General features: G+C 38.9%; 1 protein-coding gene across 4 annotated transcripts in view; it reads right to left on the reverse strand.

Moving 5' to 3' along the window:
* ATP2C1 (ATPase secretory pathway Ca2+ transporting 1) overlaps window positions 1-5382 on the reverse strand; it is a 52836-nt gene extending 47454 nt beyond the window's left edge. For 2 of the 4 annotated variants that reach the window (XM_067291404.1, XM_067291408.1), the window contains exons 1-2: window positions 5305-5382; window positions 4634-4802 (exon numbers count right to left, since the gene is read on the reverse strand). In XM_067291404.1, the coding sequence (XP_067147505.1) occupies window positions 4634-4639 (6 nt within the window). In that variant the 5' untranslated portion in view covers window positions 4640-4802; window positions 5305-5382. Of the gene's footprint in view, window positions 1-4555; window positions 4803-5304 lie in introns of all 4 variants that reach the window. The other 2 variants (XM_067291406.1, XM_067291405.1) reach the window with 2 other exon arrangements.
* Between the last annotated feature and the right edge of the window lie 8709 nt (window positions 5383-14091).

A 14091-nucleotide genomic window follows, 5' to 3' on the forward strand; every position in this document is an offset into this window, starting at 1 on the left:
GTCCTCACCGTTTCTGGCATTCACTGAACTCTCCACAAGCTGATTCAATTTACTAATTCAGCAAAAAACAATCCAACGGGGGCTCAGGGAAAGAGGGCCTGGACAGACAAATTTAGCGACCAGGGCGGCCAACGCAGACAGCAGAACACAACTCAGAGTAGGATGTCCTCCTTTCAACAGTGATAAGACTGTGTCATACAGTCTTATGGAACTGCACCCCACAACACCATTCTCACCACACACAAACTGTTCACCAAAAAAGCAAGTGAAATGTGTTTCTCTTTTGTTAAATTAGCTACCTTGAAAACTGAGTTTTCCTTATGGCACTATTTTTACAACTCACTAAGAAGACATTATGCAATAGATTATCCATATAGAGGAGTTACAAAGCTAGTGAAATAACTGAACACAAAAAAACCCTAAACACACATTTTGTGAAATCTGAACTCAAGCAGATTTCATATTAATTAATTTCTACATTACTATAGATTAACATTTCTGCTTTATCAGCAGGGAAAATAATATGAAAGGAAAGAAACTATGTAACATTCCATCAGCTAATCAAACAACACATGAGGAGGCAACACTGGTTGTTCGATTAAAAAGGCAATCTATATTTCTAATGTCAGACAAAAAGATAGCGCTATGATAACTGAAATAACTAGCAACAGATAGGAAACTACCTTTTAGAACAGGTCTTCACTGAAGTCTCTTCAGACACAGTGGTTAAAAAGAATTCTCTTTTCTCACCTTATCCTTCAAGTTAAACAGAAGAGACGCCACTTTTTTGTCAGTGTAAGTGTAGTGGTTCTAATTTTCTCACACCAAGTCACAGATGGTATCAAACAGTAATCCATGAACATCAAAATTCTTGTTTAATCTATTAGTTTATTTAAGAAATTATCCAAAATTCAAAGGGAATGTGAACTCTTGTGATAAGACCATGCCTATTTCAAGATTTCCAACAGATTTTCCGTCAGAAATTTAATTCTGATTATTTTGGATATCACTTTCATGAACAACAGATGGCACCACTCTGGAACAATTTAAATTGTTTTCACGTTGGTGTTGCCACAGGCACCCCCCCTCCTCTTTGTTTCCAGTTGCATTTATCCACACTCAATCCTTTCATCAGTACTTACATCTGTCTAAACCATGAAGCATCAGTCCAGGCAGCTCACACTGCCCCAAAAGCCATAACCTGTTCACTGATCTTCATTTTGTCAGTTTTCCAACTAAGCCCATTTTCATCATTTAAGAAAAACACCCACAAAACTCACTAGGAAAGTAAACTACACTTCAAGCACATGGTAAAAACAAAAACTATATTTTTATTAGCGCAGGATTATTTGAAGAACCAATGTACCTCCCTTCCCCTGCCCCAAATCCATCAACTTCTGTCTCGGTATTCATCCAATTAGCAAAACTATCCTGAAATTACCACACAGTAATTTAACACAGTACAGGTTGATATTAACAGTCTTCCCTGAAGATTAGCTTAAATTAACTTGGACTTAAAGCCATGAAGATTAAGGAGGATTTCAGAATCACCACATGATGTTTCTACTATTTACAGTGAGTTTGATCCGAGTTTTTGTACCAGCCTTCTACGTGATCATGAGAAAATCTTCTGCTTTACAGGTGAGAAAGTGTTATTTTGACAACTTCTGTTAAGCACTTTAAGATCTGAGAACAAATGATACAGAAGGCCTTGGTAACAAAGCAGTACTCCTATTTAACAATCTGTAGTTATAATCATAGTCTAACCTTAGAGTAGAGAAGCTCAAAGTTGATGTAATACAACCTACGTTCTTTGTTTTTCCTGCCAAAAAGGCAGAGGGCTCTATAAGCCAGCCCTCTGCAGAAAAAAGAACTTGTCACAATCTAAAAAATGCTGACTAAAGAAAAAGACGACTACAATCACAGAAAGCCATTTAAAACAGGTAAAATGCAGCAGTGTCTAAGGAGAGGTCCAAAAAAAATTATAAAGCCTAGTTTGTATTCAAAGTTATGTTTTACCCAAAACAAAAAATGCAAGTTCTCTCAACTGCCTACAGCTTAAGAAAAAAAGCTCCATTTATGGAAAGAAGTCTAAATTCTATCTTTCAGAGCAAAAATACAAATATCATTCCTCTAAGTCAAACTTCTATTGAGCTAAGTTCTTATGATAGGAGATCCTCTCTCTTTCCTATTAACATGAGACACATGAATTTTGGGGAAAAGTTTAATTAGCTGTCTAATTCATCCCAGCACAAGAAACAGAAACCACAGACTTGGGACAAAACATTAGTTATCTTACAGTAAACATACAATACTGCTTATGAAAACTGAATTAACAGAGGAAAAGGTCAGTTTTCCAACCCACGTTATCACTTTCTGACCTCGAATACTGCTTCAACTATGGAAAAAATCTGCCATTCCTTTCTCAATATCCAAATTAGACCTTTTAAAGTCTATTTTGGAAAACAACAACAAAAACAAAACTTCTGTCTGTAACTGGAATCTTTGTTCCACAGTTTAACTATCTCCTGGAAAAAATACATTAAGGATCATCTCAAGGGACCTGGAAAGTTCCAATATGAAAGCTGCTGATGTCTAGCTGTCTCAAAATATCAAATGGATAGAAAGAGAAGAACACCCTCCCCCCCCCCGAAAAGGGCTAAAACAGACAGTAGACAGTTGTAAATATGTGCTTGTCAGCACACTTAATTACAGATGGCAGGAAAAAGAGTGAAGAAAGAGTAATTCAAATGAACGCCAAGATGTTAAGAGAACCAACTCAACCTTATTATTTGTAATGAAGTTTTGCTTTCTTCCTACCACAGAAATTTATCCTATTTTGAAAACTCTCAGTAAACCATGGTAATTATTTCTGCCTTTGAAATATGGATTCAATCATCTTTTGAAGTATTTTTCCCCCTGGAAGTAACTTTAAAATACATAGCTTTATCTATCATACAAAAGTCACTCATTGTTAAATACAATTTATTTATTCCATAAAAGATTCAAGAAACACAATCTTCGAAATATTACCACTCAGAAGATATAGAACAGGCCATACTCTAGCATATCTAACTTTACTATAAATCTAGGATATCACATTTATTTGTTAATACAGCTAGAGAACTAAGTCTTCCTGGTTTTTGGTTTTGGCACACAAGTTTCTGACAGATACTTTTCTTTCCTAAATGCATTGTTATTCAACAGCATTATATCTGTTTTGCTTTTTCCTGTCCTGAGTGCTGCCCATTCAAGAATCTTTTATTTAAAATTCAGTGACTGAAACGCAAATGCATGAACACCACTCCTACCAGCTAATTATGCTCCCAAAAGGAAGATCAACCCTCTAGAGGTGTTCCCAAGGAAAAAAAAAATCCTTCTGGCAAGTTCCATGCTCTTTATTACAAAGATTCTCTCAGAAGACATGATTAATAGAATTAATAAATTTTTACCTTTATTTTAAAGTTAGAAAAATTCTGAAATGCCAAATTAAAGTAACCTCTGCAGTTTCCAATTTTATCTGGACTTTGCAATTATTACATCTGTCTTCCATGACTAGAAAGTTATATTTCAAAACAGAACAATATCCACTGTAAAAAACAATTTTGTTCCTCCACCCCACTGTGGACTACTGCTCAATCCAGAACCCCACTTGAGCCAAACTACTGAAAAAGCTCTTGTCTTTCAAAAGGATGGGGGGAAGAGAAGGAGCTCGGATGTGTCATGTAACAACATATCACAAAGAAAATTCAGCAGCCACCAAATAATCTACACAGTATATCAAAAGAATACTGACTGTAACTGAGAGGAAGGGGAAGGGGGAGAGAAGTGAATGGTTCTCTTTAAAAATACATAGTAATAAGTATAATGAATGTCAGAGAAAATTTCTTCAACACCCAGGGTTGAGTAGAAAAGAAGATGTGTGAAGCTCACAGTCACTCTATCAATAAGGCAAAGGGACTTTCAGGGTTCCTAGAACACAGACTGAAGCCCAACATGAAAAAAATGAATTAACTCTCTGGACTAAATCATTCCTGAACTAGTCGAAAAAGCACAACACAGCAACTTCTTTCAGCATAAATTGTGTACAACTTTATACTGGATCTCTCAAATAGTACAACCTGAAACTTCTGTGCCACTTTTTAACTAAAAACAATCCAAGAGAACAAAGTTAAGTGATTTTTAAGAATAAAGAATATGTGCTAAAAAAGATTTCAACACAAAACACAACTAAAGCTTCTCAGCTTCACTCCAAAACGCTGGATTTAACAAAGGCATATAATCTAAGCAAATAAGGAAGAAGTAATGTTCAGAAACACCTATATAAATAACACAAGAAGGTATATTCCAAATGTATACAGCACCCTAAAATAAAACATCAAAACTACATTCAAACCCTGGCCAATTTAGTCCAACAAGCAGCAGCACAAATAAAGAAAAAAAAGACAGTCCTACAATTCACAAGCTACAGACTGCAGAACAAAATCCTTGCCATGAGATGAACACATGAAAGCAACCCTGTAAACCCCTGGAATGGTAAAGCACACACACGCACCAGCAGGAGTTGTCACCAAATCGCATGCAAAAATCCTCTTAGCTCCAATGAAGTCAGTGACTCTGATGAGACCTTTACCTTCATTTTCCATCGAAACCGCACTTGAGTCGATAGTTACAAAAGTCTTTAGCAACAGCAGCGCTGGAGCAGGAACTGCAAGGTGAAGAGAGAGACGCCCCAAGATCCCAGGCAATCACACTGCTCCCTCTGCCCCCACCTGCAGCAACATCTGCAAGAGAAACCAGCGCTAAAGGAGAGAGAAAAATAAAATAAATAAAATAAAATAAAATCAGACCCTACAGGTCTCCAACACGTCTCCGCTCCTTCTCCGCACAGACACCCCCTGCAAACAGGCACCCGCAGAGCTGTCAGAGGCCCCCGAGGAGGAAGGTCGCCCAGCAGCCACACAACACCGCGCCGCCGCCCGGCGGAGCCGCCCCGCCGCTTCCCCTCGCCGCCAGCCGCTCCCCGCGCAGGCCCGGCCCGGCCCGGCGGCGGCGCCGCACGGAGCCGAGGCACGAAAACAGACCCTCGCCCCAGGCACCCCCCCGGCCGCCCCCACCGCGCCTCCCCGCGGATAGGGAGCGGGGCGGCGGCGGCCGGCGCTAGCGGCTCCCCGCGGCCGAGCGCCGGGCCCGCGCCCCGGCCCAGACCGCCGATGGAGCGACGGGCGGCCCGCCGGGAAAATGGCGCAGGCGGCGGCGGCGGCTCCCCCGCCGCTGCCGCCGCCGCCCGGCTGCGCCTCTCACCTGCGGGGCTCCGGGCGGCGGCGGCACGGCCGCATCCCCGCTCCGCTCCGCTCCACTTCCGCGGGCGGCGCGCGGCGGCGGAAGGGCGGGGGGAGGGAGGGAGGGAGGGAGGAGCGCGCGCGCGGCGCCCCCTCCCCCCGCGTCCGCGCGCACAGGCGCCTGCGTCCCGGGAGGCCGCCGCGCGCGCGGCCGTTGGGGCGGGCCCCCGCTCCGGCCCAGCGAGCCCTGAAAATGAAGGTGTTTAAATGCCCCAAAGGCGGCGTTGGGGGGCTCTGGAGGTGCTGCGGCGAGGGGGCTTGCCGCAGCGGCGCGGCGCGGCGCAGCGCACGCCTCGCACCCAAGCCGAGACAGGAAAAACAAACAAACAAAAAACAATTTACCCACGCGAAAGACGGAGCCATAAGCAGTTTTGACCGCCTTAAAAAGTCTCTGAGCCGGCCAGCAGGAGGGCAGGGTGGGCCACCGCGGGCTGCAGCGCCCTATCTCTGTGTATGAAGCCGCCAGGCCCAATACTGTTGAACTGTTGATTTTCCAGTAATCCCTTCTCCTCTTAACACCAACTCATTTAAGAATTTTTCTTCGCTATCCTCCATACTATTCGACAGCACCACACACGGAGTAGCTGCTGTTTTCAGAGCTAACATACACCCAGATGAGATTTGTAGTCTAGTAACTTTTGAATCACCAAATTAGCATGTTCTTTCAACATATCAGCCAAAACCAAAACTGTCGATTCAAAAATCTGAACACTTCAGAACTGTATTTAAAACTTATTTTCAGGAGATATACTACCAACCCTTATCATTAGCCAAGTACTTTGAAGAAAATGCTTTACCAATTCAATTATATTTACCTAGACCTCCAAAGGAATATTACTTGAAACAGCAATTCCAGCACTGAGCAGCAAGGTTAGCGAATTTTTTTAAAGTCATTTCCATTGAGGTAATCAATTTTATACTTAAGGATACTGCATGCAAAATATGATGTACACCTGTAGTTAGAAAAAAATCTGTTCCGACTTTCAAGGTCAAAATCTAATCCAGACATCATAATTGTAGGCTTTATACCCAATTTCTAAAGGAGTGTGACAACACAGGCATACAAATACAATCTCATTGACACATCCCATGATTAACCTGTCGCCTTGGCTTTGTTTTTCATAAGCAGAAGAAACCAAAACCAGTCTTTATCAGTTCATAAAGAGCATTTAGCAGAACCAAATTTTATCCTTTTTAATTAAGTCTCTCAGCCCATAATAGCATGTCTTTTGAATCCTCAGCCAAACACGATCAAGTTAAACTGCTTATTTCCCTTTTTTTTTTTAATTTAAAGCTCTTGAACATAAGTTGTTCGAGTGCTAAAATAATTTAAATTTGCCTATATATGGTGAGAGGTGAAGAAAAGTAACAAGTGCTAATTTACAGCGTGGGCCCAGATGCTTATGTTTAAGAAAATAAAAGACAGCAAGCAGGTTAATTGAGATCATCTAAGGCATAATTTCAAGCTTGATCCATATGGTTGCCATGTTTCCTGAATAACTCTGTGGTGTTTAGGAATTCCATAAAATATCCCACTAGAAGTAGCTGGCCCTGTCATAGTAACAATGACCCTCCAAGATACCGCTTCTGTTACCTTGTCTGCAAGGTTAGCAAAGAACCACCTTGACCTACCTCGGATACTAGTTACCATGCCTGTTTCAACACAAAACTGATGGACAATGACTAGTTAGAAGGCATTTACCATGTTAAAACTGGTAGCTACTGCTTTCAGTAGCCAATGTTACAAAATATGAAAGACTGTTGTAAATATTTTCATGAAGAAAAAAAATTACCAAGCCTGTAGCTCTTAATCCATCCACAACATATTTGAACTTTTTTACACTATGCTATGAGAAGTTTGGGGGAGAAGAGGGGAACATTTGAGCTTCTTGTTCAGTACTGAAGCTATTGAGGTCTAAATTTATGTCTGATGCAAAGTTTTTTCTGCTAAGAAATACCCTTTGTACATGTGTCTTAAAAGAGGAGAGAAAAAGTCAAAAGCAAACTTGACTATAGTGAGAACAAAAAGAGCTTCATCTCTGGGTTTTTATCTCTTTCACATTAGCATAAATCTGCCAATCATGTGCACTCCTGTGATGCAACCAGGCAGCTGTGAAGCACCTCTTCTGCATTATACTAGGGCTATATCTGTCCTTAAAATGTATATTACTGTTTCTGCCATACCCTACACCTACACACATTGTTTATTAAACAGTGTTCAAAGTATTTTATCTCCTCTGCTGCTGCAGATTGTTTCTTAAAAAAAAAACAAAAAAAAAAACTGACCTTAACCTGAGCTTGATACACAAGAGTATTAGGACAGCCTTAATATCTTCAGGAAGCCTCATAAAGGTGTGTGGCAAAGAAATTATTTAGCAAACCAAGGCAGCATTATTAGAATAAGATTGGGGGGGATAAAAAAATGAAATTAAAAAAGGCTTCTCTTACAATAACCAGTATAGCCAGTCATACACACAAATTGCTAAAATACTTATCTTACTTTTTTATCTCATATGTAAACAATTTTATAGTAAAATACTAATCTTAATATCGAATGAGCAAACCTTTCTGATTTGTCTGTCCACAACAATTTCAAGTGAGAATACAGAAGAGTATGTGTGTGTGTGTATATATATATATATATAAAATATATATATATATAAATTAGTGTTAGTTAAAATACGAAAAACCAAGCAATCCCTAAACTTCACAGTTAGAATTTCTTTTAAAAGAAAGACATAGTATTTGAAAGGATACACAATACTGATTTTTTTTGGGGGGGGAGGGGCGATGACTGAACACATTAGCAGTTATTAGATCACCAGTTTTTCAGTTTTCTAGTTCACAGACTCCCAAAATATTTTTTAACAGAGAAGTGAACCTGCCAATGGTAGATTTACATTTAAGAGAACAGAGTTTTCATGAACAGCATATCAATGCCAATTTAAGTAGCCCCCAGCCTCAAGTGTTTTCCTTCCCTCCAGGGTGTTGTCAGGTTTATATGCTGCATAGCACTACCTAACTGTTCCACATCACCAAAAAAAAAAAAAAAAAAAAAAAATTGCTATCATCTTCCTTTCCCCCACAGAAATCTCACCACTTACTTCCTGTTGATGCTGGCCCTCAGTCTGATCCTTCCATCTGTGAGCAGCTGTCAACACAAGGGAGCCACTAGATCATTTCAGAGCCACAGCCTCAAACTGACCAATAAAAAAGTTTGTCTGGGAACTGATTCATGTTCAGAATAACCCAGCAAATCAATAAATGCAGCCTTCTGTAAATGAATCAGTTTGAGCTAGTACACTGTGCAACCATGGAAGCAATTATGCTGGCACAGCCGAAAGGGTGGCACATGGATGGGGAGCATAAATAGCTAATACAACTTTCATTACCTTTTCTGCACCCCTAGACCTTCAGGGCTTAAAGCTAGTAATATGATAAAATGAAATGGGATAAATATATATATTTTTTATTTTAAAAGTCTTGCAAAAAGGGGAAAAATGCTTATTTTGCTTCTGTATGCTATCTAAAGGCAACCTGAAAGGTTCTCAAGTGTTTTAAATTACTTCAGTGGAATTAAGAGCCTTTGGAAGTCTTGGAAAAGTTAACAGGTAATAAATGTGACATTCCAGAGAGTACCATTGATCAGTTGGAAGGGAAGAAAGGAAAATTCAGTCAAGCAACATTAAACAGATAGAAGCTAACCTGCCACAAATTTATATGCAAGCTTAGCTTCAAGTGTGTTTTAGTCTTCAGTATCACAATCAATTCAACTTCATCTCAACTATTCCCTTGTGCTATAGCACTAACAGTATAGTAAATGTATTTTAAACATAAAAGTAAGATACTGTAATTGCATGGTTTACAGGATGGAGATATATTGAACAGGATTATTCTGTTGAAGTCACTTTTCAGACCATAACAGCACTTGAAATGCTTTTTGTTCTTGTTCTGAAGAGAGCTTCCAGATTGAAGATTTGGTTTGAACACAGAAGCAGAAAGATTTCTGATAGCATCCTTTTAAAGATGAATTTGTTTAAATTTTATCAATGTTGAGTGAAGTCTATTAAGAATTTTGTTAATCTCATGAAAAGTTTATTTATAACTTCTTATGATTCAGAAAAATGCTTGCCTATTATTACATCAGTAGTATTTAAATATGTATCAAAGCTTTCTGTAACACTTCAATTTGAGGCAGAAAGAAGGTTAATATGTGATCCTTCTGTTAAAATATGCATCTCAGCTACTTGCTTTGGGCATAATTCAAGCTGTCCTCAATATACAGGGCACAAATTGGTTTTTCTGGGGAAAAAAATCCTGCTGGTAGGGTGGACTTTCCTTTGATTTAATTATTTGCCTTCTCCTTTCATCTTGATGTCAAAAACACACCAGTGCTTTCACAGTCCTCTACAGAGTACTTACATGACTGGAGTCAGGTAGGGAATGCATGGTACTGCATCTTTTCATTTATGACCATTTTAACTGGTTTCTGTCATTTATAAAGCTTGCATTGCATATTTCCTCCCTACATCCTTTCCATCCACACTATCCTATTGACAACCGATAGGAGCAATCGTCTCGTCTCTGAACAGAATTCTTCAAGGAAAAAACATAGCAAACTCCACTTAAAGTTTGAGTGTTTATATACATATTCAGTTCATTAAGTTAAAAAAATTATAAATCATATCATTTTCCCAGAGGAAACAAGTACCCATTTTACTTTAAAAATCTACACATGTTAACATGTAGAAAAAATAGCTGAAGTTTTTAAATTACCTTAACTCAGCCTGCCTTGACACTGTGCAATTACAATAATTAAGGAACTTTGGTTTATGGCAGTCCTAAATTAGATATCACTGATTTTTGAAACACCATTAGATTTAATTTTCTCATTCCATCCCTAAATAGCATCCCTACAAGTGTTCCACATTCAGCGTGGGGGTACAACATCACAGCAGCTTAATTCAATCTAAAATCGGGCTTCTGTGATCCTCCTTTCTCACCCCTCTTTCTCTGACATTCAGTCCTGCGCTTCTTGTATCCTGGCTCTGGCACTCTTGCCATCCCAGTTCAGCCAAAGCCAAAGCCTACCTCAAGAAAGCATTACTGCTCAACTCCCAGAAGTGGTGCTGGAAGGCCAGTGTGCAACAGTGGCAGAACTGTGGGAGCTCCAACCTTAAATCAGGTTAAACTGCCATGAACATAGATTTCCAAGAGAATCTGGTTTAATCTATCCCTCAGGAAGAGACTAGATGAATTCATTTTCTGAGCATAACACTTAACTGTTGTCTGAAATGTGTCCTTCTTCTGTGCTTGACACCTTCCATCTCTCCCACATTTCATAATCACATGCAGTTCTCTTCCTTCAGCTGCAGTATTTTGAAATAGTTAAAAATATTAATTGCTTGTTTTTCCATAGAGGTTTCTCCTCCCTTCCTGTAGGGCATACAAAGATCTTCAGCTCTTTGATTTACCCTTACTAGTCATGTTTGAAGTTGAGTACTCCAGTAAAAGCTCCAGTACTAAAATAAAAGCTTTTAGAAGAGGAGGTGCCTCTAACCCATCTACTTAGGCTTCAGATTTCCACAGGGACACACCTCCTCATTCTGTGAGGTAAAGAGCTAATTTCATATTGCCTGCTAAAGACAGCCAAGAGATGCATCCAAAGAGGGTTTGCTCTGTAATTGGAATATGCTGTGAAACAAGTTGCTGTCGGAAACCTTAGCTGAGGCAGGCACAGGATGTTGCCTTGTCAGGATGTCTGCTACAGGACAAATGCACCACACATCTGCAGTGCCAGCTGCCACTACATGGCCCAAGTATGGCAGAAGATGGAAGTGACAACAGGTCCACAGTGGTGTAAAGGTTACATGGCTTGATGAAGGATTGCCATCATTCTTTAAACAGGCAGGAAGAACACCCCATTAGCTTTTAACAGATTTCAGTTATGTTACAGCAAAAGTGTCTTTATTCTCTACCACAGATGTTCAACAATTAAACTGTAACAGATTATTTTAATCAGTGGTTGAAGTAGTTTAGTTTGAATTGGTTCAAGGCTAAAATGCCAAAAATTTCAGGAATGCTGCATATATTACAGACAGCCAGGTCTCTCAACACTTAGAAATTCTTTTTCAAAACTACCTTAAAAAAAAAAAAAAAGAGTGAAGGTAATATTGAATAAGGAGCTGGCAGTTAATAAGCAGATGTTCACCTAGTTAGATTTCAGCTCTTGGCAAGAATAAGATAATTTGTCTGATAAAACACTTAGAAGTAATGGGTTGGTTTGTATAATTTTAGTCAGCTTCTCAGTCAAAAATTTTATCAAATGAAAGTATGAGATAGCTTTTCAGGTTAGGAGAAATTCATTATAAACTTATGTTTTACAGGACAACTCACATTCCATTTTCTTTTTTACTGAGAAAAATTACTATATGCATATAAATGAAAGTCTAGTCTTCAGAAGATTTTTTTCTTCTGTTACATCTTTAAAAAGTGGTCTGAGGTCACATTTTTTAAAGCCAATAGAGGTTACTGATAGAGAAATTAATATAGGATGCCTCTATTGCAAATATATGCTCTAGAGTAAAAACCCAATAACTTTGAAGTAACCTGAAATGTTGAAGTGAAAGTCTAAATCTGTATTCAAATATCTTCTTAAACATCCCCAACAATAAGGCTGCAGGATAAGGGGATGTGTGTAAAGCTGTACACATAGGTTGTGTAGCAATTACAAACTATTACAACAGCAGAGTTTAACAAGGCTATTCTGACCTGGTTCCTGGTTTCAGGGCAACACAAAGGCTCCCATCCACCCTTGGAAATAGATGGTAAATATTTTCAGCAACAGCATCATCTCTAGCCTAATTGACATTAAATAACAGATCACATACTTGAGTCCATGCATCGCCCAGGGTTGGATATAGGTCCAGCTGAAATTGGCAGGAATGTGTATGGGAGGGAGGAACACCCACAGCTGTAGCATATGACGTGGGAGAGTATATTCTACCAGCCTGTCATAACAGGAGGGTTAAAAAGGCCTTGAGGTCCCCCTCTCCCTTCCAGTATATCCAGCATCAGCTGCATTCTGTGCCTTTGCAACAAGCCAAAAAGCACCAGAGGGGGATTTAATTTAAAAAGAGTTGAAACTTGTACTGTATACCTTCCTCTCTGCCATCTGGCTAGGAGGGACATTCTGTTCAAATTCAGCATGCCAATTGCCTATTCAGAAGGAAAGTTTCTTTTTCAGTGGAAAAAAAAAATTAGGCAGTTTTCTTTTTAAGGGCCTCCAACATAATCCAGATCTATTGAGTTCTGAACATGAATCCCTATTTATAGGCTGGCAAAGATAGATCAGTGAAAAACTTATTTTCTATTTGAAATTTGGCTTAAAGTAAATTATAACCTTAAAGATTCTATATGCTGTTAGAAAACTGTCCAGAATCTGTTTATATCTAATCAGTAAAATGTAGGCTTGAAGTTTATTTCCAGGACCAATATTGAGCATTTATGCAGTGCTAAGACCTCAAACTGCAGCTTATTTAATATGCTGAATTAAACATACATAAACATATATACATATATGTGTGTGTGTGCGCGTGTATATATATATGTGTGTGTGTATATATATATATATATATATATATATCTCAAGGTGTTAACCATGTCTGATTCATTACTCATTGACGTGTGAAAAATCATCCATTCAGGGGAAAAATAAAACTGTTGCTGGAAGCTCTTGACATTGTCAAAACAATGTGGATTAACTAGAAGTTCCCTATGTATGTATCCAGCAGGCACCAAAATCTTGATTTTGCTACTCTTGAAGTTACAAAACAGGAAATTTAAGGGATTTTCCAGTATGTATAGATTACAGTAATCCCAGAATATTTTAAGAATGTCTTCTATATCTTCCATAATTTTCACTCCCAGTTGTATGCAGATTTGGTGAATTGAGGTCTTCGGTTGTTCATAGCCTCACCTCGCCAATACATGTATACAGTGCCTGATGCTGTTTTTTCACTTCCTGGAACAGATTACAAAGGATTTAAAATAAGCCAACTTTAGTGCTTCTGCTTTTCCCATTGATAAAGTCTGTTATATCCAAAGCCAGAGTCTCATTGCAGTATGTGAAGGGAGAGCTAGGTTTGAAGAAATTAAGCTTGGCAGAAATTAAGCTATTATATCCTACAGAATCTAATCAAGATGCTACCCCTAGCGTTGAAGCTGAATGCAGGAGAAAGAACCTGAAAGAAAATAACAGAAACTGAAAATCAGTGAGAAAATGTCCATTTTTAGAGTTGTCCAAACCTTTAAAATTATGTTTTCTTATGCAATAAACATGCTGTTTGTGACAAAAGGAAAAATCTATTTTTTTCAAAATCCTAGGTAATTTAATTCAAGAAGGAAGTCCATTTTGAAGAAAGAAGTGAGTGACTTTATACATTTATATAGTCTTTCACATGATCCCAATTTGAACTTGAGAATATTATACAGTTAATAATGAACTTCATGTTTACAGCAGGTATACAAGTTCCTCAAGTACCTATCTTTAAGCAGAGCTAATTTTTAAGTTTACCTGACTTTGACCCAGCGTGGTCATTTAGCCCAGTAATTTCATTCAGCCTTTTAAAATATCTGTGTCATTATGCCTTGTCCTTCCTTGTAAAATTAGCCCTGCTCAAACACCAGACCTCAACAGTCTGTCCTTGGAACACTGTAATTGAAGGAGCAGCAACATGAAGTTTGTTCA

The sequence above is a fragment of the Apteryx mantelli genome, chromosome 2 (genome assembly GCF_036417845.1).
Source record: "Apteryx mantelli isolate bAptMan1 chromosome 2, bAptMan1.hap1, whole genome shotgun sequence".
Lineage (NCBI taxonomy): Eukaryota > Metazoa > Chordata > Aves > Apterygiformes > Apterygidae > Apteryx > Apteryx mantelli.